Raw genomic sequence first — 27,276 nt, 5'->3', positions numbered from 1 at the left:
CCCCGTGTCATGCTCTATGGTCAGAGCTTGAGCCCTGCGCTTGAGATCCTGATCCTCGCTCTCTGCTCCCCCTGCTCCTGGTCTCTCTCTAAAATAAATAAATCTTTCAAAAAAATAAAATAAAGAGATATAATAAAGTAAGATATACGATAAAATAAATAAAAATCAGATGAAAGGATAAAATAAAAAAATGAAATAAGATAGAAAGCAAAACACAAATAGAAAAATTAAATAAAATAATGAAATAAAGTGAAATGAAATAAAATGGAAAAAGTGATCTAATAAAATAAAGTAAAATAATATAATAAAATAAATAAAAATAAGATGAAATGATAAAATAAAAAGTAAATGAAATACAATAATAAAAAGTAAAGCAAATACAAATAGAAAAGTAGATAAAAATAAAATGAGATACAATGAAATGACATGAAATAAAATAAAAAAGTGATCTAATAAAATAAAATATTATAAAATAAATTAAAATAACATGAAGTGATAAAATAAAAAATAAAACAAAATATGATAATAAAAAGTAAAACAAATACAAATAGAAAAATAGAATAAAATAATGAAATGAAATAAAATAAAATAAGATAAAATAAAATAAAATAAAATAAAATATAAAATACAAACATGGCAGGTGGGCCTTCCTGGAGCCATGAGACCCTGCCGGGAAGTCTGGCCTCGCGGTTGTTGCCTGGAGCCGTCCAGTCTCTGTGCCCGCTCTGTTCTGCGGCCACCAGCGGGTGGGAACATACCTGTCCTCCTTCCTCGCATGAACTGTGCATAACCGTCTTGCGTGCGGCCTGGACATTCCCACCCCGTTGGCCATGACATCCTCGTTGCTGGGCACCCCGGCCAGTCCTGCCCCAGCATGACCTGGGCTCCGAAGGACTGGGCTCCCCAGCCAGCCCCAGCGTCTCCGCCTGCCGCCTTGGTTGTCCCCTCCACCCCTCACCCGGTGCCCCGCGGTGCTGCAGCTGTGCCTGCTGCCAGCAGGATGCCCCCAGGATGCACGGACGCCCCGCGTCTCCAGCTGTCTGCATGGGGCTTCCTGAATTGACGTGTCTGGCCCTGAAATCCTGGCTTCTGCGATGATAATGCTCCCTGCACAAAATGGCTTGCATTAATAAGCAACACCCGAGAGTGACTCCAAGGGGCCGTGCCTGGATGGCACAGGGGCTCTTATGGGTGAGACTCACGGGGAAGGGAGGTCTGGCTCGACGGTGCTGGAGGGAGGTCTGGCTCGACGGTGCTGGAGGGAGGGCAGTGGGGACAAACCGTTGCTCTTCTCTTCTCTCTTTGGGAACCCATGTGAGGCCTCCGCCGTCTGTCATCTGAGCTGCTCCTGACGTCCGAGCACCGACAGACAGACAGACAGCATGCAGGGGGGAAAAGGAATAACGTGACCATGTTTCAAAGGCCCCTTTTGAGCGACACCCCTCACTAAAGTCCCTACTGCACATTTTTAGATGCAGCAAGATGTGCGATCGAAAATGGTTTCAGAGTCCAAATCTAGGGAATGGCTTCCAGGGCATTTACTGACTGTGGAAAGCAAAGAAGGACCGGACTTCAGTATTGTAAACACCCTGAGCTGTGGATGGCAGCTGAGCTCACCCTCTGTCTCCTGTGTGTTAAGTGGTGGCCCCCCCAAGAGATACATCCATGTCCTAACCCCTGCAACCTCAGGATGGGAACGCATTTGGAAATAGGTTCTTATAAGACACAGAAGAGGAGACAAACACAGAGGAGAAGCCACCTGAGGACAGAGACAGAGACGGGAGGGACGTGGTCACCAGCCCAGGGATGCCTGGAGCCCCAGAAGCTGGAAGAGGGACGAAGGACCCTCCCCTGGAGCCTCTGGAGGGAGCTCAGCTCTGCCCCACCTGGATCTCAGGGGTCCTGCCCCACCTGGATCTCAGACTCTGGCCTGCAGACCTGGGACACAGTAATTCCCTTGGTCTTAGACCAATGGATTTTGTGTTATTTGTGACAGCAGCCCTGGAAGATTAATTATACCCCCTTGCCTCCCCATGCAAAGGGGACTAGAGACTCATGAACACGTGAAATGCGTCATCCATGCTGGTGATTAGCAGGCAAGCATATTGGTTTTGGATGCGTTCCGTAGCTGATGGTGTAAGGAGGGAGGTGAGAGAGGCAGGCTGTTTCAGGGCTGTGTGCACAGCAGGGACAGAAGGAGTGAGCAGTAAGCCAGCGAGGACCTTTAAGCTTTGTCATCTCCTTAATAGGGCTAATGGGATTTTCTAGAGTGATCCGTGCTTGGCTGATACTGGGCCTCCAGCAAGGAGCTCTGGCAGCAGCACCGAGCGGCTGGCCGCCCCACAGCTTGCTAACAGGCCCACACTCCCTGCAGCTGGGACAACCAGGGGCGCTCAAGGCCAGCGTGGCGTAAGGACAAACATGAGTTCCCCCGAGGAACAGGCATACCGTCTGCTGACTGAGTACTCCAATGGGTTCATGGTCTCCCAGGTAGGAGCGTGGGGAGAACATTGCACAGGGCACGTTTGGATCGCGTTGGTGGGAGCTGGGCGAGGGCAATGGGGAGTGACAGCTTAATGGGTACGGAGTGTCCTTTAGGGGTGGGACGTCCTGGAACTCTGGGCAGGTGTCCAGGCAGAGGCTTGGCGACTGGGGCATGGGGCAACGTTTATTGAAAGAAAGGGATCGAAATACTGAAAATATTTTGTGATAGGGCAATATAGGGGCTCGTCCACGAACACGCTAAAAAGCAAGGTGATGCATGTAAACTAGAGGTGAGTCTGGGGGTCCGTCCACAACGTAGCACGCATCACCATCTCGTCCCTTCTTGTGCCTGAGTAGACGTTATCCCGTGTGGGAACCGGAGGCATAGCGGCCACATGGTGTGTGATTCCATTTATATGAAACATCGAGAACACGCAGATCCATAGAAACGGCCGGCAGAGTGGTGGTCGCTGGGCGCTGGAGATGGGGATGGGAAGGGACTGCCAATGGGGACGGGCTCTCCTTTTGGGGGCATGAGAATGTGCTGCAACCGGACAGAGCTGGTGGTTGCACAACGCGGTGGATGTGCCAAACGCCCCTGAGTTGTTTTGTTTAAAATGGTTAATGCCGAGTCTCCTGCTATGTGGATTTTACCTCCATGAAACAGTAGAAGCAAGTTATAATTAGATTATATATATATATATATATATATATATATATATATAGTATATTCCTTCATTTATTTCTTTTGTTAAATTTCAAAATTTTTAAATTTAAATTCAAGTTAGTTAACGTAGAGTGTATTATTAGTTTCAGAGGTAGAGTTTAGAGTTTCGTTGGGTATCACACCCAGTGCTCATTCCATCACATGCCCTCCTACACGCCCATCACCCAGTTACCCCATCCCTCCACCCCCCTCCCCTCCAGCATCCTTCATTTGTTTCCTATGGTTAAGAGTGTCTTATGGTTTGTCTCCCTCTCTGATTTCTTCCCAGTTTTCTCTCCCTTCCCCTAGGATCGTCTGAGTTATTTCTTATATTCTAATTTTGTCTTATTTTATTTTTCCTTCCCTTCCCCTATGATCCTCTGCACTATTCCTTATGTTCCATAAATGAGTGAAACCAGATGATAATTGTCTTTCTCTGCTTGACTTATTTCACTTAGCATTATCTCCTACAGTCCCGTCCATGTTGCTGCAAATGTTGAGAAATCGTTCTTTTTGATGGCTGAGTAATATTCCATTGTATATATGGACCACAACTTCTTAATCCAGTCATCTGTTGAAGGGCATCTCAGCTCCTTCCACGATTTAGCTATTGTAGACAATGCTGCTATGAACATTGGGGTGCATGTGGCCCTTCTCTTCACTACGTCAGTATCTTTGGGGTAAATACCCAGTAGTGCAATTGCTGGGTCATAGGGGAGCTCTAGTCTTAGCTTTCTGAGGAACCTCCATCCTGTTTTCCAGAGTGGCTGCACCAGCTAGCATCAGATTTTATATTTCAAAGCTCCATCGGTGCCAGGGCTGTGGGATGAGGATATTAACAGCGGGGGGTGGTCTTTGGTGGGATGCACACATGCTGTGTTGGGAATCTCTGGGGCTCAGGTGCTGAACATGTCCATGTGGATGGCCGTGCGGATGCAGACGGCAGGAAAGTGTTCACAGCTGCTGTGCAGGGGACGGTGGGCTTCTCTTATGGGACGGTGGGATTCTCCCTGGCTTTTTGCAGTGAAACTCTAATTTTGAGAACAGACAGCTTCACCAGGCTCCAGCTGAGCATCCGCTAGACAGAGAGATGCCCAAGGATGGCCATCGCTGGGGCGGAGGGTCTGGGGTTGCAAGATTGGGGTGATGTGTGCATCCAGTGAGGTCCAAACCCACATGCACCGAGGCACCGTGGGCATGCCGGCGGTATTTCGAGCGCCCCGTGGCAGATATCGTGAGACGAGAAGATGTCTTGGCTTCCCTGGGTCACCGAGTCACAGGCATTGTAACACTGCCGTGGTTTGCACCAACTCCATAATCACAGCAGGTGCTGAGTTTGGGTGAATATTGAAGCCGAATGTCTTCCCCAACTGAGCTCACAGATCCCCCCAGATTTGGTCTGTAGACCGCCAAGGGTTAAGGATTCCTATTGTACAGCCTTTGAGATACAGAGGAGGACCCGCCTACAAAATCATCATCATAATCTGCTGCTTTTCTGTTGCTTGAAGACGTGACTTACTTGCGCTGGCGAGGTGTTTCCTGGGCAGCTGGGGCTGTCTGCTACTCGCGCACATCGGTGTGGGGTGGGTTAGAAATCTGGGGAGCAAATTCCGTTCAGCACATGTGATGATACCATGTTACCTCGTTGTCACGAGTTTAATAGAACAAGAGGGAACACAACCTTCACAGAATAAAACTTAATACTATCGTGACGCTATAATCCTTCACATGACCTTGATAGCATAATACTTCATACGACCTTGATCCAATAAAACCTAATACGGCCTTGATAGAAAAAAATTAATAGGATCTTGATAGAATACTACTTAATACGACCTTGATAGGATAATACTTAATCCAACCTTGATAGCATAATACTTAATACGACCTTGATGACATAATCCTTAACATGACCTTGATAGCATAATACTTAATACAACCTTGATGACATAATACTTAATACGACCTTGATGACATAATACTTAATACGACCTTGATAGCATAATACTTAATACGACCTTGATGACATAATACTTAATACGACCTTGATGACATAATACTTAATATGACCTTGATGACATAATACTTAATATGACCTTGATACAATACAACCCAATACGACCTTGATAGAAAAAAATGAATAGGATCTTGATAGAATACTACTTAATACGAACTTGATAGAATAATACTTAATCCAACCTTGATAGCATAATACTTAATACGACCTTGATAGAAAAAAAACTTTATAGGATCTTGATAGAATAAAACTTAATACTATTTTGATAAAGTAATACCTAATACAACCTTGATAGCATAATACTTAATACGACCTTGATCCAATAAAACCTAATACGGCCTTGATAGAAAAAAAACTTAATAAGATCTTGATAGAATAATACTTAATACAATCTTGATAGCATGATACTTAATACGACCTTGATGACATAATACTTAATATGACCTTGATGACATAATACTTAATATGACCTTGATAGCATAATACTTAATATGACCTTGATACAATACAACCCAATACGACCTTGATAGAAAAAAATGAATAGGATCTTGATAGAATACTACTTAATATGAACTTGATAGAATAATACTTAATCCAATCTTGATAGCATAATACTTAATACGACCTTGATACAATAAAATGTAATACGACCTTGATAAAAAAAACTTAATAGGATCTTGATTGAATAATACTTAATCCAACCTTGATAGCATAATACTTAATACGACCTTGATACAAAAAAAAACTTTATAGGATCTTGATAGAATAAAACTTAATACTATCTTGATAAAGTAATACCTAATACAACCTTGATAGCATAATACTTAATACGACTTTGATACAATAAAACCTAATATGACCTTGATAGACTAAAACTTAATAGGATCTTTGATAGAATACTACTTAATACCACTTTGATAGAATAAAACTTACTATAACCTTCACAGAATAATACTTAATACAACTTTGATAGAATAAAAGTTAATATGACCTTGATAGAATGAGTTAATAAAATCTAAAGACAGTAGGAGTTCACACAGCCTCAGTACAAGATGTCATATAGTCACAACAGGTGTTAATGCAACGTTACCGGAATAAGAAATAATACACCTTTCACCGAGCAAGAGTTAATACTGTCTTGATAGAATAAGGCTTGAAACAGCCTGAGTGAAGGAATTCGTGCCCTGTTAATAGAAGAGTTCCTACAACGTGAATAGGGTGAGTTAATACAGCCTTCATAGAATAACAAGGAATGGGCCATAATAAGAGTTGACGCAATCTTAATAGAATAAGAGTTTGTGTGACCCTCAGAGAATGCAAATGGATACAACTTTAATAAGGTTTAACGTGAGCTTAATGGAATGTTACAGATGGAGCGTATAGATTGACTTGATAGAACTTTACTCCAGGGGTTCTCAAATGGGGACATTGCCCCCCAGGGAACACTTGGCAAGGTCTGGGCACATTTTTGGTTATCACGGCTGGGATGGGGTGTTTCTGGAGTGTGGTGGGTGGAGACCAGGGACGCGGCGCCACACCCTACAGTCCCCAGGACGCCCCACCCCAGAGAGCCTTCCAGCCCCACATGTCAGCCGTGCTGTGGTCCAGAAACCCTGTTTTCATGGAATAAGAGTTAACAGGAGCCTGATCATAGAATAACAGGGAATGCAGTATCACTCCCCACTCCCCACGCGGCCACGTGCGTGTGTAGGGCTTTCTGTGTGCTCAGGGAGAAAGCAAGCAAGCACCAACCTACGTACTTACTCACGTAGGATGGAGGAGACGGGTCTTATTTTTATCTGATCACCGTGTAGAGAGAGTGCCGTGGGGTGCACCTGGGTTCCAGGACCATCTGTGCACCTGGGACGTGAGCACGCACAACTGTCCTTGCCAACATCGGTGAGGTCACCCTGGCCTTGGCACCATCCATCCAAAACCCTGTGGAGGAGGGGGGAACATGCATTAATTTACCCATGGTTTAGCCTTTATGCATTATTTGCAGGCATGACCTGTTAAGTTCTTTAGACCTATAAACGGAAGAAAATAAGCAAGACGTTTTAAGGCTCTGACACCACCGTGTGGGGAACACCACTGACGTCTGCACACCAACAACAGAACGCAGTACATGTACTTCCTCGTTTGCAAAATTAAACCAATGCAGTCCCTGGCTTTGTGCCCCCAGGTCACAGTGAAGAGGCAAAGACTAGGGTCTTAAAAACTCATGTGACTTTGCGGGTGGCTGTGTGTGTCGCTGTCCCTCGGCTGGTGTTCTCTTTGGGGATCATAACTTGCCTTCAGAGGCTGTTTCTTTGCTAGAACGGTTCCCAGGGTGTTTCTTTTTTGGGGTGGTGCTGTTCTGGGCATGACGGTGGGAGAGGGGGTTCGGTGAGGAGCTTCTAAAGACAGATGGGGTGGGGGGCACGCTGCAGAAACCCACATCTGCTCAGGCTCTCCCTTTCAATGTTGGCCAGCCAGCGAACGGCCCTGTGGGACCCCACATGTACTTGGCAGCTGCCCCCCAGCACTGGCCCCCACCCTTCTCGAGGACCAACCCATCCAGTAGATGGCATCGTCCTGGACAGCTGGTCAACCCCATGGCACTTGGCGTGGCAGAAATAGGTCCTTCCAAGTGCACGGTGGAAGCGTATTTCATTTCATTTCATTTCATTTCATTTCATTTCATTTCATTTCATTTCATTTCATTTCATTTCGTTTTGCTTTTTTTATTTGTTTTATTTATTCTCATTTCATTTCTTCTCATTTTATTTTGTTTTTTATTTACCCTATTCTGTTTAAAATATTGAACATTTATTTAAATTTTATTTACACGTTTTGTTTTCCATCTTAAAATTTAAATAAAAAATTTTAATGAGTTCAAACATTGAATTCGAAAATTTTATTTTTATTCTCTACTTACTAAAAATCCTTTATTTTTCAAAAAGTTTATTGCTTTTAAATAGTCACAACATCCATTTTAGTATCTCCACCAGTTTTAAGAGCGCAGGTCAGTGGCGCTGAGCACATTCACACTGCTGTGCAACCACCCTCCCCTCCCCCATCGCTGTCCAGAGCTTTCCATCTTCCCAAACTGAAGCTCTAATCACTAACCCCCATCGCCATCCCCATCCCCAGGCCCTGGTCCCACCAGCTACTCTCTGTGTCTATGGATATGACTCCTCTAGGGACCCCACATATGTGGAGTCACACAGCATTCGTCCTTCTGTGTCTGGCTTACGTCACTCAGCACCGTGTCCTCGAGGTCCATGCACATCGTAGCAGGTCTCCGAATGACCTGTTTGTTCAAGGCTGAGTGATACTCTGCTGTGTGCACGGACCATAGTGTGCTCATCCATTTGTCCATTAGTACACACTCGGTTCGTCCATGTTTGGCTACTGTCAGTAATGCATCAGTGAGCACAGGTGTGCAAGTATCGCTTCTTAGTCTCCACTTTCAGTTGTTTTGGGTCCACATGCAGAAGTGGAATTTCTGGTTTCTATGGCCATTCTATGTTAGATTTTTAAAGGAACTGCAATTGTGGGTTTTTTTTTAAAGATTTTGTTTATGTGAGAGAGAGAGAATGAGCGACGGGTAGGGGCAGATGGAGAGAGGGAGAGGGAGAAGCAGACTGACTGCTGAGCAGGGAACCCGATGTGGGACTCGATCCCAGGACCTTGGGATCATGACCTGAGCCCAAAGCAGATGCTTTGCCGACTGAGCCACCCAGGCGCGCCCACCATAGCATTTTCCATAGCAGTGCAGTGTCCTCTGAAAACTCACCCCTGGCTCCCCATGGTGTGTGCTTCTGTGGGTGTGGTTCCCAGGACACTCAAAGCTGGCCCCTTGTTTCCGAGGTTCTGTTTGCCGCCTGTGAGCTGGGCGTGTTTGACCTTCTCGCCGAGGCCCCAGAGCCCTTGGGTGCGGTGACAGTGGCTGCACGGCTCGGCACCAGCACCCGTGGGACAGAGCTCCTGCTGGACACCTGTGTGTCGCTGAAGCTGCTTCAGGTGGAAACAAGAAGAGGAAAACGTAAGCATGTAGACATTATGTAAATGAATGGGCATGGCTGGGTTTCAATAAAACTTTATTTACAAAGACAAGCAGTGGGCCGGGTTTAGCGCCCAGGCTATACTTTGCTGACCTCATTCCAGGGAGGTCTCCACATGCGGGTGTGCACATTACTACCCTCATGAAGTATCCAATGAACAAGAAAAAATGGGGAAAAAACAATCACAAGGGAGTACTTTTCAATCAAACTAGATTTATCCGGCTAAACGGTTGCCTTTCCTTATGATATTATATTCTCCTTTTGATGTTGAAATGGCTTTTCTCTTATGGAATATGGTGATGGTAGGGTTTGGTTTTTTTATGTCCTCACTTTGCAAAATTCAAAGTTTCAACTGCGTGTAGAAACCATTGCTTGAGTCAGAGCACACAGGAACAGGAGTGTTGGCCTGGCTGTGGCAGCCGTGGTCAGTGGCCTTCGTGCTTGTGGCGTGGAGTCATGCACCAGTGCGGGTTCTGGCGTGACATTACCCGGGATGGGTTAACTTGAGTATCCTGTGGGGTTTGACAGCTCTCAGGTACCTGGGCGTGGAAATTAAGCAGGTAGGAGAGTGCAAGCTACCTGGAACCACCTCCAGCCACTCCCTGAGAACAATCTTTGCACATCATACGTACTGGGGTGGCTGACCCTGAGTTTGCACCCCCAGGAGGACACCTCGGCCAGGAGACATCGGGGGCAGGGGATGCTCCTGGAGGCAGCTTCTGGCACAATTATCAGTTGTCCTTTGGCCCTGGGGCGTTTGGTTGGTGCTGACACCCAGCCCATGCTCATGAGGATCTAGATAGGCAGTGTGCAGACCAGGAGGCTTTCCCGTGCTCGGCTTGGAGGCAGAGTGACCCGGGGGAGTCTCCCACCTTGTTCTTTGGGCTCTGCCTGCCTGTGGGGTGCACGTGAGTAGGTAGATAGCGTAAGTAGGTAGCAGGTAGCACAGATAGCAGGTAGATAGAAAGCGTAAAACCTTCTTCATGAGCAGGGCACGGCATGCTGTCCGTTCCAAGAGGGATGCACAGGTGAGCACAGTGGGGACCACCCCATGCAAAACAGCGGGGGCCCTGGGGAAGCAGGGTCCCCAGGAGAGGAGACAGGGAGGTCGGCTCGGGCACGGGACTGACCATTTGCAGACGCTGTGAGATGGGGTAACTCACAGCCAGTGCACCTGCTCAGAGAGCACCGGGGCCGTTGCGGGTCTGGGGCTGTACATCCTTTGCAGGGCGTTGTTAAAATGATGACGTGCACCCGGGCTTGCCTGCCTCTGCTTGGCTGAGCGCGGCAGAAAAACACCCCCTGCTCCATCAACGTGATTCCCATTTTGGAGAGCGTTGTATCATGGGTAGAGTGTATATCCAAATCAGGTGTTATTTTAAAGCCCATGGATTTTATTATAGGGTTCCCAACAGCCTCTCTTGCCCTTCCCACCTCCTGCACCAGACCTTCCAACGGGATTTGCCAAAATGGAATCGAGCAGGTGTGCCAGGTACCCAGAGGCCACCCTGCTTCTCGGGGTTGAGTCCCCGGCTGTGGCTGTGGGCAGTTTGACGCCCCCAGGCGAGAATCTGCTTTCAGCCCTCATGTTACGGATGCTGGCACCAGCCCACAGCAAGGACTTGGAACCTAACTTAGCGTTTTGTGTTCTCTGTGTTTGTTTTCAGCTTCGTATCAGAACACGGAGCTCTCCAGCACCTACCTGGTCAGGGCCAGTCCCAAGTGCCAAGGCAACATGCTGTGGTACCTGGCCAGGACGACGTACCTGTGCTGGGGCCACCTGGCCCAGGCTGTGAGGTGGGCGTGGTCTCGACTGCGAGAACGGGACCCTGGGGCTCCCTGAGGGCTGGTTCTGTGCCGCTGAAGTGCCAGGTTCCTTGTAGAGTCAAACACAACCCCGCCAGGTCTGGAAATCCAGAGCAGATGTGAGAAACCCCCTGGTGCTGGCTGATGGAATTCACGTAATGCCAATCTGCAGAGCTGAGAAGTCCCTGTGTTTCGGTGGTCACCAGGGAAAGGGCCACGGGCTGAGGAGGCAAAGCGGGAAAGATGGCGCCCAAGAAGATTCTGCCCAAAACGTGATGGTTGTGCTCGGTGCTGTGGGTTTCTGGGGCTGGATGGCTCTCTGAGGTGGGGCATCCTGGGCTCTGCAGTGTGTGGAGCAGAGTCTCTGGTCTCCTCCCACCAGGTGCCAGTACAATCTCCCCAGTCATGATGATAAAAACATGTCCCCAGACATTGACAGGTGCCTCTTGGGGGCAGAATCACCTACAATTGGGAGCCAGTGACACAGATGAATGGATACATAGATGAGCAGGTAGATAGGTGGGTATGTAGATAGATATAGGGATGGACGGATGGGTGGTGGGTGGATGGATGGATGGTGGATGGATGAACAGGTAGATAGATACATAGATAGAGGGACGGATGGGTGGGTGGATGGATGGATGATGGACGGATAAACAGGTAGATAGATACATAGATATATAGAGGGATGGATGGGTGGCTGGATGGACAGGTAAGTAGATGGATGGATAGATGACAGATGGATAAATACAGGGATGGAGGGATAGATGATGGATGGATGAACAGGTAGGTAGATGATAGACAGATAGATACATAGAGGGATGGATGGGTGGATGGATGGATGGGTGGATGGTTGGATGGACAGGTAGGTACATGAATGGATGGATGGATGGATGATGGATGGATGAACAGGTAGGTAGGTGATAGATAGATAGATAGATAGATAGATAGATAGATAGATAGACAATAATATAGGGATGGCTAGATGGGTGGATGGAGCATGGATGGTTTGATGGGTGGACAGGTGGATGGATGGATGGATGGATAGATGGATGGATGATTGATAGATAGATAGATGATAGATAGAGATAGATACATAGATACACAGATAGATACATGGATACATAGATATGATGGATGGATAGATAGATAGATAGATAGATAGATAGATAGATAGATAGATAAGTGGATGGATGGATAGATAGATAGATAGATAGATAGATAGATAGATAGATAGATAAGTGGATGGATGGATGGATGGATGGATGGATGGATGGATAAGTGGAGGGATGGAAGGATGGATGGATGGATGGATGGATGGATGGATGGATGGATAGATAGATAGATAGATAGAGATAGATACATAGATACACAGATAGATACATGGATGGATGGATGGTTGGATGGATGGATAGGGAGGTGAATGGATGGATGGATGGATAAGTGGAGGGATGGAAGGATGGATAGATGATAGATAGATAGATAGATAGATAGATAGATAGATAGATAAGTGGATGGATGGATGGATGGATGGATGGATGGATTAGTGGAGGGATGAAAGGATGGATGGATGGATAGATAGATAGATAGATAGATAGATAGATAGATAGATAGATAGATAAGTGGATGGATGGATGGATGGATGGATGGATGGATGGATGGATGGATGGATTAGTGGAGGGATGAAAGGATGGATGGATAGATAGATAGATAGATAGATAGATAGATAGATAGATAGATACATAGATACATAGATACATAGATACATAGATACAGGGATGGATGGATGGTTGGATGGATGGATAGACAGATGGATGATAGAGACAGGGATGGATGGATGATAGGTAGCTAGGTAGAAGATAGTTGAATGGATGGACAGGTATCCAGATAGATAGATGATCCATAGATATAGGGATGGATGGACGATAGATAGAGAGATGGATGGATAGGTAGGTAGATAGATTGATAACAGATATTGATGGATAGGTATTGATAGATATTAATAGATAATAGAAGAATAGATACTGATAGATATGGATAGATATTGATAGATATTAAGTGACATACATAAATAATAAATATTGAGGAATAGGTATGGATAGATGACAGATACTGATAGGTATTGATAACAACACAGCAAGGTGCCCCTGCCCCCGGATGCCGGCCGACGAGTGCTGTGGACCTCCGTGTCCCCTGACCGCTCATCATTTTCGAACTTCCTTCAGACTGTTTTTAGCACTCGCTCCTTCCTCGCCCACACGGCAGAGCCGGGCTAGACGCGCAGCCTGCCGCTCTGAACGCACGTGTGTTCCGCCCAAGAAGGGGGTCCGAGCGTGTGTTTGGAGTCTTGTCGGGGGACAAGTCTTGTTCTGTGCGTGACTCCGCGTGTGACCCCGCGCGTGCACTGGCTGGTGCTCCCTGAACATGTCAGATCCTGGGTGACCGCGTCCTGCCTGTTTGCAGGGACGGCAAGAACCAGTACCAGGAGGCATTTGGGGTTCCCTCTGAGGAGCTCTTCACCGCCATCTACAGGTAACGCCGAGCGCCCACGTCTGCAGGATGATCTTTCTTTCTTTCTTTCTTTTTAATAATAATATTTTTTATTCTGTTAGTCACCATACAGTACATCCCTAGTGTTTGATGTAAAGTTCCGTGATTCATTACTTGCATATGACACCCAGTGCACCATGCAATACATGCTCAAGTGAGGAATGTATGGGTCCAAACAGAGCAAAACAGAGGGATGTTGATATTAAAATAATAATAATAATAATAATAATAATAATAATAATAATAATAGGACAGATTTGTTTGTGTTGCTCAGTGTCCTGAGCAGGTGGGAATCTGTCCTTCCCTCCAAGGGACTCTCCACGAAGCAACAGTGATGTAGAAAAATGAGGAATGGGTTTTGCTTGGGCCAGAGTTACCCAGGGAGTGGGTGGGCTCCATGCACACACCTGAGGCAGCTGTCGGCATGGGGTGTGGTAGCCCAGTCCCCAGGTGGTGAGGCCCCAATGGCTCTTTGCAGGGTTCCTAGCTGGATGACGGCCGGGAAAGGGGAGAAGGACGGGCAGGGGGTGCGGAGTCCTCAGGGCTGGTGCCTCCCCTCCCATCCTCCCGCTTTCAAGACCCCTGCTCCGCCCACAGCTTCTCCCTGATCTGGAGATACCCGCGGTCTTGACGAGCGTGCTTTCACGTGCAGATCCGAGGGCGAGCGGCTGCACTTCATGCGAGCTCTGCAAGACGTCTGGAGCGTCAGCGGGAGGCGCGTGCTGGCTGCCTTTGACCTGTCCCCGTTCCCGGTCATCTGTGACGTGGGTGGTGAGCGCCGGCCCCACGTGTGGAGCTGTGTCTTAGGGCTAGAGTTCTCTGTAGTGTAAGCTAGGCGGGGAAGGCGACAGGAATCCCATTTAGCATATGTGCGTCCCACAGGCTGTGGGGTCCCAGCTCCTCCCCGAACACAGTGCACCCTCTGGGGTTCTGACCCCGTGCGTTGGGCGAGACCAAGAATCTCTGCTCCCGGGGACGTGGATGCTGCCGGTGTCCAGGCCATGCGGGTGTAGACGTTGGCATTGCTCACTGTGACAAACGAGGCTGCAGAGGGCGGTGGGGTGCAGCCGTCATGGAGCTGCTGGAAGGCAGTTAGCAGAGCCATCGAGTCGACCTTCCCACGCTGCTTTCCCAGGGCAGGAAAAGCACTGTGTGGGGCTCCAGGGGGCCAACGGGTTTTCTGGGCTCTGGGGGTCCTGATGCTAACATGGAGAGAAGGATGCCCACGTCTTGAGCGTCTCCCGTGGCGGAAGGCTGGGCGTGGCACATCCTAGAGCAGACGCGGGAGTGGGGGCTGTTGGTCATCTCTGTCCTAAAGGATGGAGATGTGGGGCTTGGTGGAGGTGCGGGTTGAGGCAGCCAGGCCTAACCGTCGATCCCTTTCAAGCAAACGCCCCCGTCCTGACCACCCTGCGCTGGTCCCATAGAGGAGGCACGGGGAGCATGAGCCCCCATGAGATGGGGATTCAGGGGCTCCCGAAGCCATGTTTGCCTACGTGCACGTTCTGGGGGTAATGCCAGCCCCACGTGGCCTCCCAACCTAGGCGTGGCTCCATCGTTTGAACAACACAACGGCTCCCTGGTTTGGGCCGAGCTGGCCTGGGATGTGGACAGGCTGCGAGGTGCATCCAAGAGGCCCCTAGTCCTTGGTTCCCAGATCTGAGGTGCTCAGACCCATAGTCGACATCAGGGCGACCCACCCCACCGTCTCGGGCAGCAAGGCGCCATCATTGGGAAACTCAATGCGGTTTATGCAAAAGTGGCCCCTGTGCCTGGCTTGCTGTGTGACTTAGGGCAAGTTCCGTGGTGTCTCTGTGCCACAGAATCCTTAGGTAACAGGGCAGTCCCCGCACGGGATGGTTGTGGTGCCCAAGTGCATGTCTGCCTATGAGTCACGCAGAACAGGGTCATGGTGATCAGCGGATCGGTCCAGCCGGGAAGATTCGTAGATTCAGGAGCTCATAGGTGATGATGGAGCCATGAAGACCTCCATGGGGGGTGGAATCACATCCCCCGTGGGTCGATGGTGGGCCAAGGCGTGTGCTTCCCACAGCTTCCTGCCCACCTGTCCTGTTCCGTGTCCCCTTCCAGGCTGTTCTGGGGCTCTGGCCAAGGAGTGCACCTCTCTGTACCCTGGGTGTCAGGTCACCGTGTTCGACATCCCCGAGGTGGTGCAGACGGCGAAGACCCACTTCTCATTCCCGGAGGAAGGGCGGATCAGCTTCTGTGAAGGTGGGTTGTTTCCGTGTGTGCACGGGGAAACATAGAGGCATCCCCTGGGTGCTCAGGACAGGCCGAGGATGCACCGTGGGCATGGCTTCCTCCTCCCTGCAGGCGACCACCCTCAACTTGGAAGTATTGTTGGTGATGCTGGGAAAACGGGTAGAACTAGATGGTGTTCTTACGCTTAGTTCCTTCTTGAGTATTGAGTGGATTGAAGAGTGTCTCCTCAAAATTTGTCCACCCAGAAATTGTGAAGGGGGCCTTATTTGGAAATAGGGTCTTTGCAGATGTGAGGAAGTGAAGGATCCGAGATGAGCTCGTCCTAGATCAGGGTGGCCCTAAATCCAAGGACAGGTGTCCTTGTAAGAGATAGAAGAGGAGACAGAGAGGAGAAGCCACGTGAAGATGGAGGCAGACATGGGAGGGACGTGGCCACAAGCCCAGGGATGCCTGGAGCCCCAGAAGCTGGAAGAGGCAGGAAGGACCCTCCCCTGGAGCCTCTGGAGGGAGCATGGCCCTGCCCCGCCTGGATCTCAGTAGCCCTGCTCCGCCTGGATCTCAGCTGCCCTGCCCCACCTGGATCTCACTGGTCCTGCCCCACCTGGATCTCAGACATCTGGTCTCCAGAGCTGGGAGGTGATGAATCCCTGTGGCTTAAGCCCCCATCTGGTGTTGCTTTTCTTACGTGACCCCCAGGACATGCATGCAGGTGTCTAAATCCAAAGCACCAATAATAGCACATGAACTGGGTTGAAGGGAAGCTCAGGGACATTGCTCACTCAGACGATTAGGGAGACTTGGCCATTCTGAGGCTCAGATGCCACCATCGTTGCTGGGGTTGTGCACCTATAGGGTTCAATACTGTCTTTATGTAACATTCCCAAGCTTTGACCATCAGGGATAATTTCGGGAGCCTTAGTATTCATTTTTAAAAATATCACATTAAAATATAACAAACCTTGATGACCAGGTTTGGGGACCCTTAAATGTCACAAACATGGAGAGCTCCTGCCTCGCCTTACCCCAAACCTGGCCTCTGGGCGTCTTTATCACACGTCTTGGAGAGGATGATCAGACTTATTTCTGTGCTTCATCTGGAAAATGGGAGAAATACATCGACTTCGGAGGTTGGGGGGTCAGGCCAGAGAGTAGATTACTTTGTTATTACACAGCGGAGCTAGGCTTTTCGTGTCTCCGCCGTGGGTCACAAAGGGAAAGCTGGTGGAAGCTGCCGGTGTGCTCTTTATCCTGGAGTCCGGATTGTCTCCTTCACCTGCTGCCCACACACACAGAAGGCCCACCAAATGTGGCCCCCGGGCCAGAGTTTGCCAACCCCCGTCTTTTGTCACTGATGGAAGAAAATCAGTTTGGAAGACTCCCCCATTTGCTCTGCCCTATTCATGGCGGAAATGTCTGTGAGCCCTGGATTTTCTGGGAGCCTCAGCACAGGGCAGAGTGACCGACTGACCAGTGCAGCATTCAATAGATACTCCTCATGAATTCCTGCGGATTTGTAAACTTTGGACAACATGCGGCTGCCGGGTGACCCTGCACAGCACAGGGCTATCCAAGATTTCTTCCAAAATCAGTACTTTTTACAGGAAAAATGTTATAAGACTTGAGTGTTTGACACCATGCATGCATGGAGGGTCTTTCTTGGGCATTTTTTTTTTTTTTCAATCAGGAAAACATGAATCGACTGTTGATTTACTTCAACTCATCAGACAGGAGCTGCTGACCCATTGCTTGGAGTCTCCTGAAATCCAATGCCTGGAGAGCTGTTTACTTGCAACCTTAGGAAAGAGGATAAAGACACAATCATTTTCCAGATCTGAAGACTGGAAAGGGACCCCAAACACCGTTCCGAATTTTCTTGTCTTTACTGAGACTTCCTTTTGTTCGGGGCTAGGTCTTTGCATCACAGCTGGGAAGACCTAGGACAGCTCAATGCAGCTAGGTGACTTTTCCATCCTGGGTGCTGGTGCAGTCACGTGAATTGAGTACCGGGCTGATCCCATGGCATCTGCCTGTGTTATAGGAGATTTCTTTAAAGACCCGCTTCCGGAGGCAGATCTGTACATCCTGGCGAGGGTCCTGCACGACTGGACCGATGCGCGGTGCTCACACCTGCTGGCGAGGATCCATCGTGCCTGCAAGCCAGGTGGGTCATGGGTCTGTGTGTCCACACGTGCTTGTGAGTACGTTCAGGGTGGGATTGGGCTAGAGTCTTCATTTGGAGGCTAGGTACTGAACGCACGTCACGGGCAAGTGAGGTCATGCTCCCAACTGGCTTCCCTTCTGGAAAAGTCATTAAAACAAAGAGGCATTAGCACCCATTCTGTAACTAGTCCCAGGTAAAGGTGTAGAATGTGGAAGGCTCCCATGGTGCACGCCTGGCCGGGTCGAACACCCATGTGGCTGGGTAGGGGGCATTTTGTCCACCTGCTCTTCTCACTGGTGCAGACTTGGATGGTGCCCAGGGGGCGTCCTGTGTGGACCCATTCTGCAGAGGAGGGCAGAAGGCACGCAGGGCAGTGGGAGAGCTGGCTGGGCTGGGGGCTGGGGCGGCCAGTCTGGGAGGTGGAGAGGGGGTCCTCAGGCTGTCTCGTCCCTTGCTCACGGCCGCCTCTCCCTGTCCCAGGCGGTGGTGTCCTGGTGATTGAAAGCCTCCTGGATGCAGATGGGCGGGGCCCTCTGACCACGCAGCTGTACTCGCTGAACATGCTAGTGCAGACGGAGGGCCGGGAGAGGACCCCCGCCCAGTACCTCGGACTCCTGGCTCCTGCCGGCTTCCGGGATTTCCAGTGCAGGAGAACCGGGGGCATTTACGATGCCATCCTAGCCAGGAGGTAGCTCCCCACGGGTCTGCAGCAACCAGCCCAACCAAGCACCCTCACAAATGGGTGGTCTCCGTTAGCTTCCTCATTTCTGGGGATTGACAAGGGAGTGGGGGTCTCTGCTGGCTGCTGTCAACTTCCCATTACTGTGTGCTTTTTGTCTTGCTCTGTTTTATTCTGGTCTATGTCATTCTATTGTATTCTGTTGTATTGTATTCTGTTGTATTGTATTGTATTGTATTGTATTGTATTCCATCCATTCCATTCTATTTCATTCTGCTCTATTCTATTCTATTCTATTCTATTCTATTCTATTCTATTCTATTCTCCTCTATTCTGTTCTATTCTCCTCTATTCTATTCTATTCTCCTCTATTCTGTTCTATTCTACTGTATTCTGTTCTATTCTACTGTATTCTGTTCTATTCTCCTCTCTTCTGTTCTATTCTATTCTATTCTATTCTAGTCTAGTCTAGTCTAGTCTAGTCTACTCTCTTCTGTTCTATTCTCCTCTCTTCTGTTCTATTCTACTCCTATTCTATTCTACTCCTATTCTATTCTATTCTATTCTATTCTATTCTATTCTATTCCATCCATTCCATTCTATTTCATTCTGTTCTATTCTGTTCTGTTCTATTTCATTCTCTTCTGTTCTATTTGATTTTGCTCTATGCTATTTCGTTCTACTCTATTCTATTTTTTAAAAATTTTATTTATTTACTTGAGAGAGAAAGAGAGTGAGAGAGCATGAGCACACAGGGAGAGGGAGAAGCAGACTTCTGCTGAGCAGGGAGCCCAACATGGGGCTTGATCCTGGGACTCTGGGATCATGACATGAGCTGAAGCCAGATGCTAAACTGACTGAGCCACCCAGGGGGTCCTTACTCTATTCTGTTCTATTCTATTTCTATTCTATTCTATTCTATTCTATTCTATTCTATTCTATTCTATTCTATTCTATTCTATTCTATTCTATTCTCCTCTATTCTGTTCTATTCTATTCTATTCTATTCTATTCTCCTCTCTTCTGTTCTATTCTACTCTATTCTGTTCTAGTCTATTCTGTTCTGTCTCATTCTATTCTATTCTATTCTATTCTATTCTATTCTATTCTATTCTCCTCTATTCTGTTCTAGTCTCCTCTCTTCTGTTCTATTCTACTCCACTCTACTCTACTCTACTCTACTCTACTCTACTCTACTCTATTCTGTTCTATTATACTTTATTCTGTTCTGTTCTATTCTACTCTATTCTGTTGTAGTCTATTCTGTTCTGTCTCTATTCTATTCTATTCTATTCTATTCTATTCTATTCTATTCTATTCTATTCTATTCTATTCTCCTCTATTCTGTTCTAGTCTCCTCTCTTCTGTTCTATTCTACTCCACTCTACTCTACTCTACTCTACTCTACTCTATTCTGTTCTATTATACTTTATTCTGTTCTGTTCTATTCTACTCTATTCTGTTCTAGTCTATTCCGTTCTATTCTACTCTATTCCATCCCATTCTGTTGTATTCTATTTCGTTCTACCCCATCCTATTCCATTTTCCCAGCTTTCTGGCAGTATAATGGACAAAACTGTATATGTTTAAGCTGTACAACACGATATTTTGATGTACGTATGCACTGTGCACTGATGACCGCATTTGAGCTAATTCACACACCCCACATCTGTATGGTAACTTTTTTGTTCTTGTCGTTGAGAACATGTCAGATCCGCTGTCTTAGCAACGTTCCAGTGTATGACCATTAGTTATAATCACCATGCTGAACAGGTCCACAGGATTCATTGCACTTCTCACTGGAAGTTTGCGCCCTGTGACGCCATCTCTCCGTTTCTCCCCCAGTCCCTGCCAACCACCCGTCTGCTCTCTGCTTCTGCGAGTTCCACTCTTGTAGATTTTGTCTTGACCTTAGATGTGGCAGGTGCACGTCGCAGGCTGCTCTCGGGGCAGCACTGACCAGAGCGGACACTGGACCGCTGCACCTTTTGCCCCCTTCACCCATTTCGCCCACCCCTCCTCCCACGTCTGCAAACCGTGACTCTGTTCTCTGCGTTGGTGTGCTCCGTTCTTGGTTTTTTTTAGATTCCACCTAGAAGTGAGATCGTATGGTATTTGTCTTTCTCTATCTCACTTAGCACCCTAATGGCAATTATTTTAATTTTTCTTTTGGCACGGCAAAGTAGATATGGCGTGAAATTTGCCATTTTAATCTTTTTGTAGGTGCTCGGTGCCGTGGCATTGAGCGCATTCACGTGGCTGTGTAACCATCTCCACCATCCATCTCTAGAACTTTCTCATCTTTAAACTGAAGGTCTGGGGCGCCTGGGTGGCGCAGTCGTTAAGCGTCTGCCTTCAGCTCAGGGTGTGACCCCAGGGTTCTGGGATCGAGCCCCACATCAGGCTCCTCCGCTAGGAGCCTGCTTCTTCCTCTCCCACTCCCCCTGCTTGTGTTCCCTCTCTCGCTGGCTGTCTCTATCTCTGTCAAATAAATAAATAAAATCTTTAAAAAATAATAAACTGAAGATCTGTCCCCATGAAGCAAGGACTCCCTATCCCTGTCCCCGAGACCCTGGCTCCCACCATCTTATGTTCTGTGTCTATGGACTTGCCTGTTCTAGATTAAATGGCAATATTTTAACAATGGATGTCTCCATGTGCTTGTGTTTTCCCCCTCAACTGTAACTTCTTGAGGACCAGGTACAGAGTTTTCTGCCCTGAATGTTGATGTTGAATTGCCAGACAAGGCAATTCCCATCCCACAAACTGGCAAGTGCTATGGGATTTAGGGACTTAAGACTGGCAACCCATGACTTCAAGGTGGCCCATTAAAATGTACCATCAGGGAGTCCAGCCAGTCTGCTTGAAGCCAAAATCATTCCTGGGTGCAGCCAGTCCTGGGGAGGTAGCCATGGACACCCTGCTGCTGGGGCCCCAGATATCAGCATCCGTAGCCTCTCAGCAATCACACATTTGTCTCCAAGACCCAGACACATCACCTGGTGGTGCAGATGCTTCTTTTAGCCACCACAGGGCTGCAAGGGAGCCCTAGATAACCCTGAAGACGTAGGAGGTCCCTACAAGCAGCAAGGGCACAACGTTGGCAATTTCTAGTCCCAGGATTTGCATTCAAGAGTAACCTTGGGGGGCCTGGGTGGCACAGCGGTTAAGCGTCTGCTTTCGGCTCAGGGCGTGATCCCGGTGTTACGGGATCGAGCCCCACATCAGGCTCCTCCACTGTGAGCCTGCTTCTTCCTCTCCCACTCCCCCTGCTTGTGTTCCCTCTCTCGCTGGCTATCTCTATCCTGTCAAATAAATAAATAAAATCTTTAAAAAAAAAAGAGTAACCTGACCTTGGACAGGACACCGGCCCCGTTGGACATCCAGCCTTCACCTTTAAGAGCGGGACCAGATAATCTATGAAGCCCTGTGTGTCTTAGACCTTCTGTGAGTCTGAATGCATTGAAACCAGTGGTTCTCAACGGGGTGATTTTGGTAATGTCTGGAGTCACTCTGGGGTGGTCGCCCTGTGGAGGAGGACCTGCTGGCATGTGGAGGGTGGAGACCGGGCACGCAGCTCATCACCGTGTGGTGTGCCCGGGACACCCCAGAGAATGGTCCAGCCCCAGATGTCCACAGCGCCGAGTCTGACAGGTGCTGGCTTAAAATGTGGCCCCATTGGAGCTTTGCATGTGCTCATGGCTCTAGGGACGAGGTCGGCATTTAGGGATGTGTAAGAGTCTGCCTAACCCTGGCCGGGTGAGGGCTCGGGTCAGGCCGATCCCACAGCAGGAGAGCTGGAAGCCTGGCCCAGGGAGGGTCGGCTTCTCTTCCTGGGGCTACGTGGACGAGCAGGTGGGGCCAACCAGCTCCTTGTTGCAGAGTGTGTCCTCACCAGCGTTGGTCCCGCCTTCGTGGGGTCAGGTGGACTTGCCAGGAGCAGCCCTCCAGGGCGCCAGCAAGCACCTGCTCTGGCTTCTTCCCCGTTGCTTCTCAGGAGGGCCTCCAGGGGAGGCGGTGTGTGTGTGTGTGTGTGTGTGTGTGTGTGTGTGTGTGTCCTCCTCCTGTTGCCACGGCGACGCGTGGACCGCTGGAGATGGGGATGCCCGTCCGTCAGCAGGTGGCGCCGTGGGGCAGTCGATGGAACACGTTCCCACATCCTGCAAAGGCACCAAATCCTGGCGATGGCGGGTGGGGGGGGGGGCGCTGACCCCCGACAGAGAAGCAGCCTTTACTCCTTTAAACGTCAGGTGTCATGAAAATAAGAACAACGTCCAAAAGTACCTTTTCGTCATTTTCCGCTGTAAAGGACAAATACCGTGAATACCCATTATAATACACAGGAGTTAGTCCTATACATTGAGAGCAAGAGGTGTCCTGCTCCCTGTTGTGAACAAGGGGCAGCACCCTCCCATCTGCTTTTGCTTAGAGCATTTGCTTCTGGAGAGTTCTTTCTCCACATTCTGCTAATATGCAAATCTTCAGGAAGCCTGGGGCTGGTCTCAGGGTTCCAGGACCTGGAACGTGGTCGAGGAGCAAAACGCCTTTCTCCCAGGTTCTTGGGGACGCGGGGGGGGGGGGGGGGGGGAGTGAGCCGCGGTGGCAGGGCATCTTCCTCACTCTCCCACAGGACCTTCGAACGAGGGGACAACAGAAGCACTTGCAGAATGTTTCAGTTAATTCACGTTAATTAGCCGCACGTTGCATTTCATGAGGTTTTAACAAAGGCCCTCGTGAGAAATCCCTGCCAGGACAGGTGTGCATGCAAGGTGGGGAAGGTTGTTTCCTGCCTCCCTGCTCTGTCCCACCGCAGACGCGGGTCCGAGGTCAGATCCCGTGCGTTTCCTGCGTTCTGTGCATGCTCTGAGCTCAGCTGCCCTGCTGACTGACCTGCAGTCTTGACAAATGAGTGGATAGCATGAGCCCCCTGGACAGGATCTGGGTTTCAAAGACCCATCGCGGGGGAATGACGCCAGACCGCAAGGTTCTCATTGCATTCCTCATTGAACATACGTGTTCCCGAGCAGCAGCGTCCCTAATACAGGGATGTGGAGTGGGCACTGCAGACAGCAAAACAAGGCACACAGCCAACGTCCCATCGGGGCAGGGGGCTGCTCAGCCATACCGAAGCCCCTTCTTTCTTTCTTCGCTTGCAAAACCCTATGCTTCTCTGGTTTGTGGAGAACAATCGGATGCTTGGAGACATTTTTAAAGCAAATAAAAAATAATGCAAAAAAAATGAAAACACAACAAACAAAGAGCCCCGAATCACTGACCCACACTACGACAGAGATGAACAGCAAGCCCATTACGCTCAGAGACAGAAGGCGCTCAGGAAAGCACACAACTGTGTATGGTTCTGCTTCTATGAAATGTGAAAATGTGATGCATACAATCTCCCCATCATTCGTGGCGCCCCTGCAGCCACGTAGATGCCCACGTGGTTCTCCAAGCGATGGCAAACCCCAAAGGAGGACCGTGAAGCCGCAGCTCCCACGGGAGCCTGGACGACAAAAGAGCCCCTGGATGGACTTTGGAGGCAGAGCCCGGGTCTCCAGACAAGGACGGGCTCCTATGTTAAAATCTTGCAAGTCCAATAACGAGAACCACGTCCTCCCCGCTACGCGACATTCGCGTTTCCCCCAACGTGCAAACCCTAAAGAATGACACTCAGGCTGGACACCAGTGTCATGGACTATGCAGTCCCGCTATTTTTTGTTTTTTTGTCTTGTTTTTGTTTGTTTTGTTCTTCTGGGACACCATGAACTCAACGTTGCGTGAAGACCTCAGGCCTCTATCTGCTCACACGGCACGCCATCTGCGTCTCCAGTTGTCAGACGCAAGGAGCCCAGTTTGACATGAAGAATCCAGGAAATGATACCCAGGGCGCCAAGCGCGACAGCCCCCTGGAGCTTGTGCAAATTCCTCGCTGTGTGTTTGCCGCCGAGCACCGGGGACGCCTCCCGCGGGCGCCCGCATATGTTTTATAAATCTTGTCTGTTTGCATGTCTGTGGGAGGTTTGTTCTAGGAACGCGGGGCCAGAGAGGCTGTCGGTAGTTTGAGGACAACCATTATTAGGCGTCCTCAGGTGGAGAGAGGTCGCGTGCTTTCCCTACGGACAGACACCGACGTTCCCTGAGAGGCACTTGGGCCCAGTTTTAAAATGAGTGAGGTGCGCTTCAAAGGAATTTGAGTTTTAACAGGAATTAATGGAAATCATGATTTGAGGAAAGCCATACGTCTTCTTCCAAGACGAGAGGATGATGGAAACAAATATGGTATGCAAAGTACCAGAAAAAAACACTTTAAAAAAAAATTAAAACATCGTTCAGAATGTCTGATGGGTTGTATTTTTCTTAGGATACATCGCTTGGGGTAGATTGCCTTGTTTGGGACAGACTCGTTTAGAACAAAAGTCACTAAAAAACACAGGGGTGCGTGGCCCCTTTGAGTTTAAAAGAAAAAACGCCATGTTTCAAAAGGTTGTGCCAGGAACCTAGAACCCTCTCCCCTGTGTTTCTCGGACCATATAAGCCTCCACAGCGGGAGCAGAACTGAACATTTTCCAAAGGAAACCTTCCGGTTCCTTCTCGATCCTCTCCTTGGAGCTCCATTCCTGCAAGAAGTAGAACCCCTTTGTGTGCGGGAGGGCAGATGCATGAAGCCCCCCCACCTCAAGCCTAGTGATCTCCGGACCATTGTTTCTGCTATGACTCCTATTTCTTGCCTTTTCCCTCCCCCCTCCTGGAGAACCATCATGTATGTAGGAAAAACCATGTAGAAATACGTTATTGAAGGAAGCGGCAGTGTTTACAGAGCCTTCACGGCCAGTATCCCATGGGATCCCCGGGACTGGCTGTTCCAAAGTGCATTTGCAGCGCTGGTTCGGATGCACGCAGGGACCAGCCCGGTGAGGAGCCCAGTGCCTTTGGTGACGACACACCAGGGAAGAACCACCACCCGCCCCCGCCCCGTGCAGATACTGGTGATTCCCTTACGGGATCCTCCTGGTTCACGCTGAACCATTTCTGCACAGCTCAGTGCCCTGTATGATTGACACCTGCATGGCCCCATGACAGAATGACTTCCTGGTGGGCTTAGCCAATGGGAGGCAGCGGCAGGACAGAAGGGGGCGGGAACAGAGAGAAGAGCCGGGGTAATTCTTCCTCAGGGTTTCACCAATGCTGGCTGCCCAGGATTTGCAGGTGTTTGGCTTCTTCTCTCTGAGCCGACCCTCTTGCACTTGCACCCTGAGACCTGGGCGGGGGGGGTGGTGGTGGTGGTGGTGGTGGTGGTGGTGTGTGCAACAGGCTCCCTTGGGAATCCCCTTTCTCTGAGCTCACCCTACCGGAGTGTCCCACCTGTGATGTCTAAGCCTTGGACCCACACAGGAGGGAAGCAAGTAACTCCCTAAGTGTCAGGCTGTATAAACGTTTGTTACACTTCCTTATCAGAACTTGTCCTCACCAGCTGCACAATATCATAGTTTCTCACTTTTAAAATATTTTCTAGGGGCACCTGGGTTGCTCAGTTGGTTAAACCAACTCAGTTGGACTTTTGGTTTCAGCTCAGGTCATGATCTCAGGCTCCTGGGATCCAGCCCCACATCAGGCTCTGTGCTCAGCATGGGGTTGGCTTGTCCCTCTCCTTTGCTGCTCCTATCTCTCTCTCTCTAAAATAAATAAATAAAACGTTTTAAAAATGCTTTTAAAACGTTTTATTGTTAAGTAATCTCTACACCCAATTTGGGGCTCAAACTCACAACCCAGAGATCAAGAGTCACATGTTCCCCTGACGGAGCTAGCCAGGCATCCCACAGGGTTTCCTTTTTATCTTCTGATATGATTCCTTAACAAATATAAAGTCACATAGTTGGGGTTTTTTTGTTTGTTTTTTTAAAATAATAAGATGTTAGTAGGTTTAAATGCCTACAAAAAAGGCCAGGTTCAGAAAAGTAGAAACCTAAATTGCTTTTTAAGCATCATTCATAGCGAAATCGTTCCCCAGGTACCTGACCCCCAACCGGACTCCGGCCTGAGCAGGTGGGAAGGCAGGGCTGGGGGACGTTTTCTCCAGGAAGCCATCTCCCTGGTCAGGGGACCGGGTGTCAATGAGCAGTTGTCACAGTGCACAGCAGGGGGCACCCTTGGCACATCATCTCTTCAACCTGCTGGTCAACCAGACGTCTCTTTAGAAATTCATCCTGGGGAAAGAATGCTAGATTATCTTTTTGTAAACAGATGTTGCCTTAATGAGACCAGCCTCCATGGCGGCCTCCCCCTCCCCCGTAAAATGTCTATGCTAGGAATTTACAACCCACATTAGCCAAGATGACACTCGCGTTTTTCCCCTACCCTCCTGCTGTTCATCTCCTTATCACAGAGCTTCCTGTTTGTCTTGCATTTTTGTGCAAGACGGTGTCCAGAGAATTTGTGAGGCGAAGCAGGGGCACTGCCCAAGGAGCCGCGACACAGGAGGTCCAGTAGAATTCTGATGGGAAACAGAATCGGTACCTTGGCTCACTTCAGGGGGTTTGTTGGAAATCTGTCATTTCCGTCTTGGTCCTACTGCCCCTTGGTCTCGTGACAGTGAGATCACGCATC

At 48.9% G+C, this 27,276-nt stretch overlaps 1 protein-coding gene across 1 annotated transcript; it reads left to right on the top strand.

The window, feature by feature from the left end:
- The first annotated feature begins 342 nt into the window (after positions 1 to 342).
- On the top strand, positions 343 to 19,252 carry ASMT (acetylserotonin O-methyltransferase). The gene is made up of 8 exons (XM_045813658.2): positions 343 to 2,490; positions 9,060 to 9,234; positions 10,921 to 11,050; positions 13,523 to 13,591; positions 14,262 to 14,380; positions 15,701 to 15,841; positions 17,871 to 17,993; positions 18,474 to 19,252. Exons 1-8 carry the CDS (start codon positions 2,422 to 2,424, stop codon positions 18,683 to 18,685), a joined length of 1,038 nt encoding a protein of 345 aa, XP_045669614.2. The 5' UTR covers positions 343 to 2,421; the 3' UTR covers positions 18,686 to 19,252.
- The last annotated feature ends 8,024 nt before the right edge of the window (positions 19,253 to 27,276 follow it).

This window comes from Ursus americanus, chromosome X, assembly GCF_024610735.1.
Source record: "Ursus americanus isolate L20-20 chromosome X, mUrsAme1.1.p, whole genome shotgun sequence".
In the NCBI taxonomy this organism is placed as follows: domain Eukaryota; kingdom Metazoa; phylum Chordata; class Mammalia; order Carnivora; family Ursidae; genus Ursus; species Ursus americanus.
Note: the sequence above shows the minus strand (reverse complement) of the source record. Positions and strands in the feature narration are given on the sequence as shown.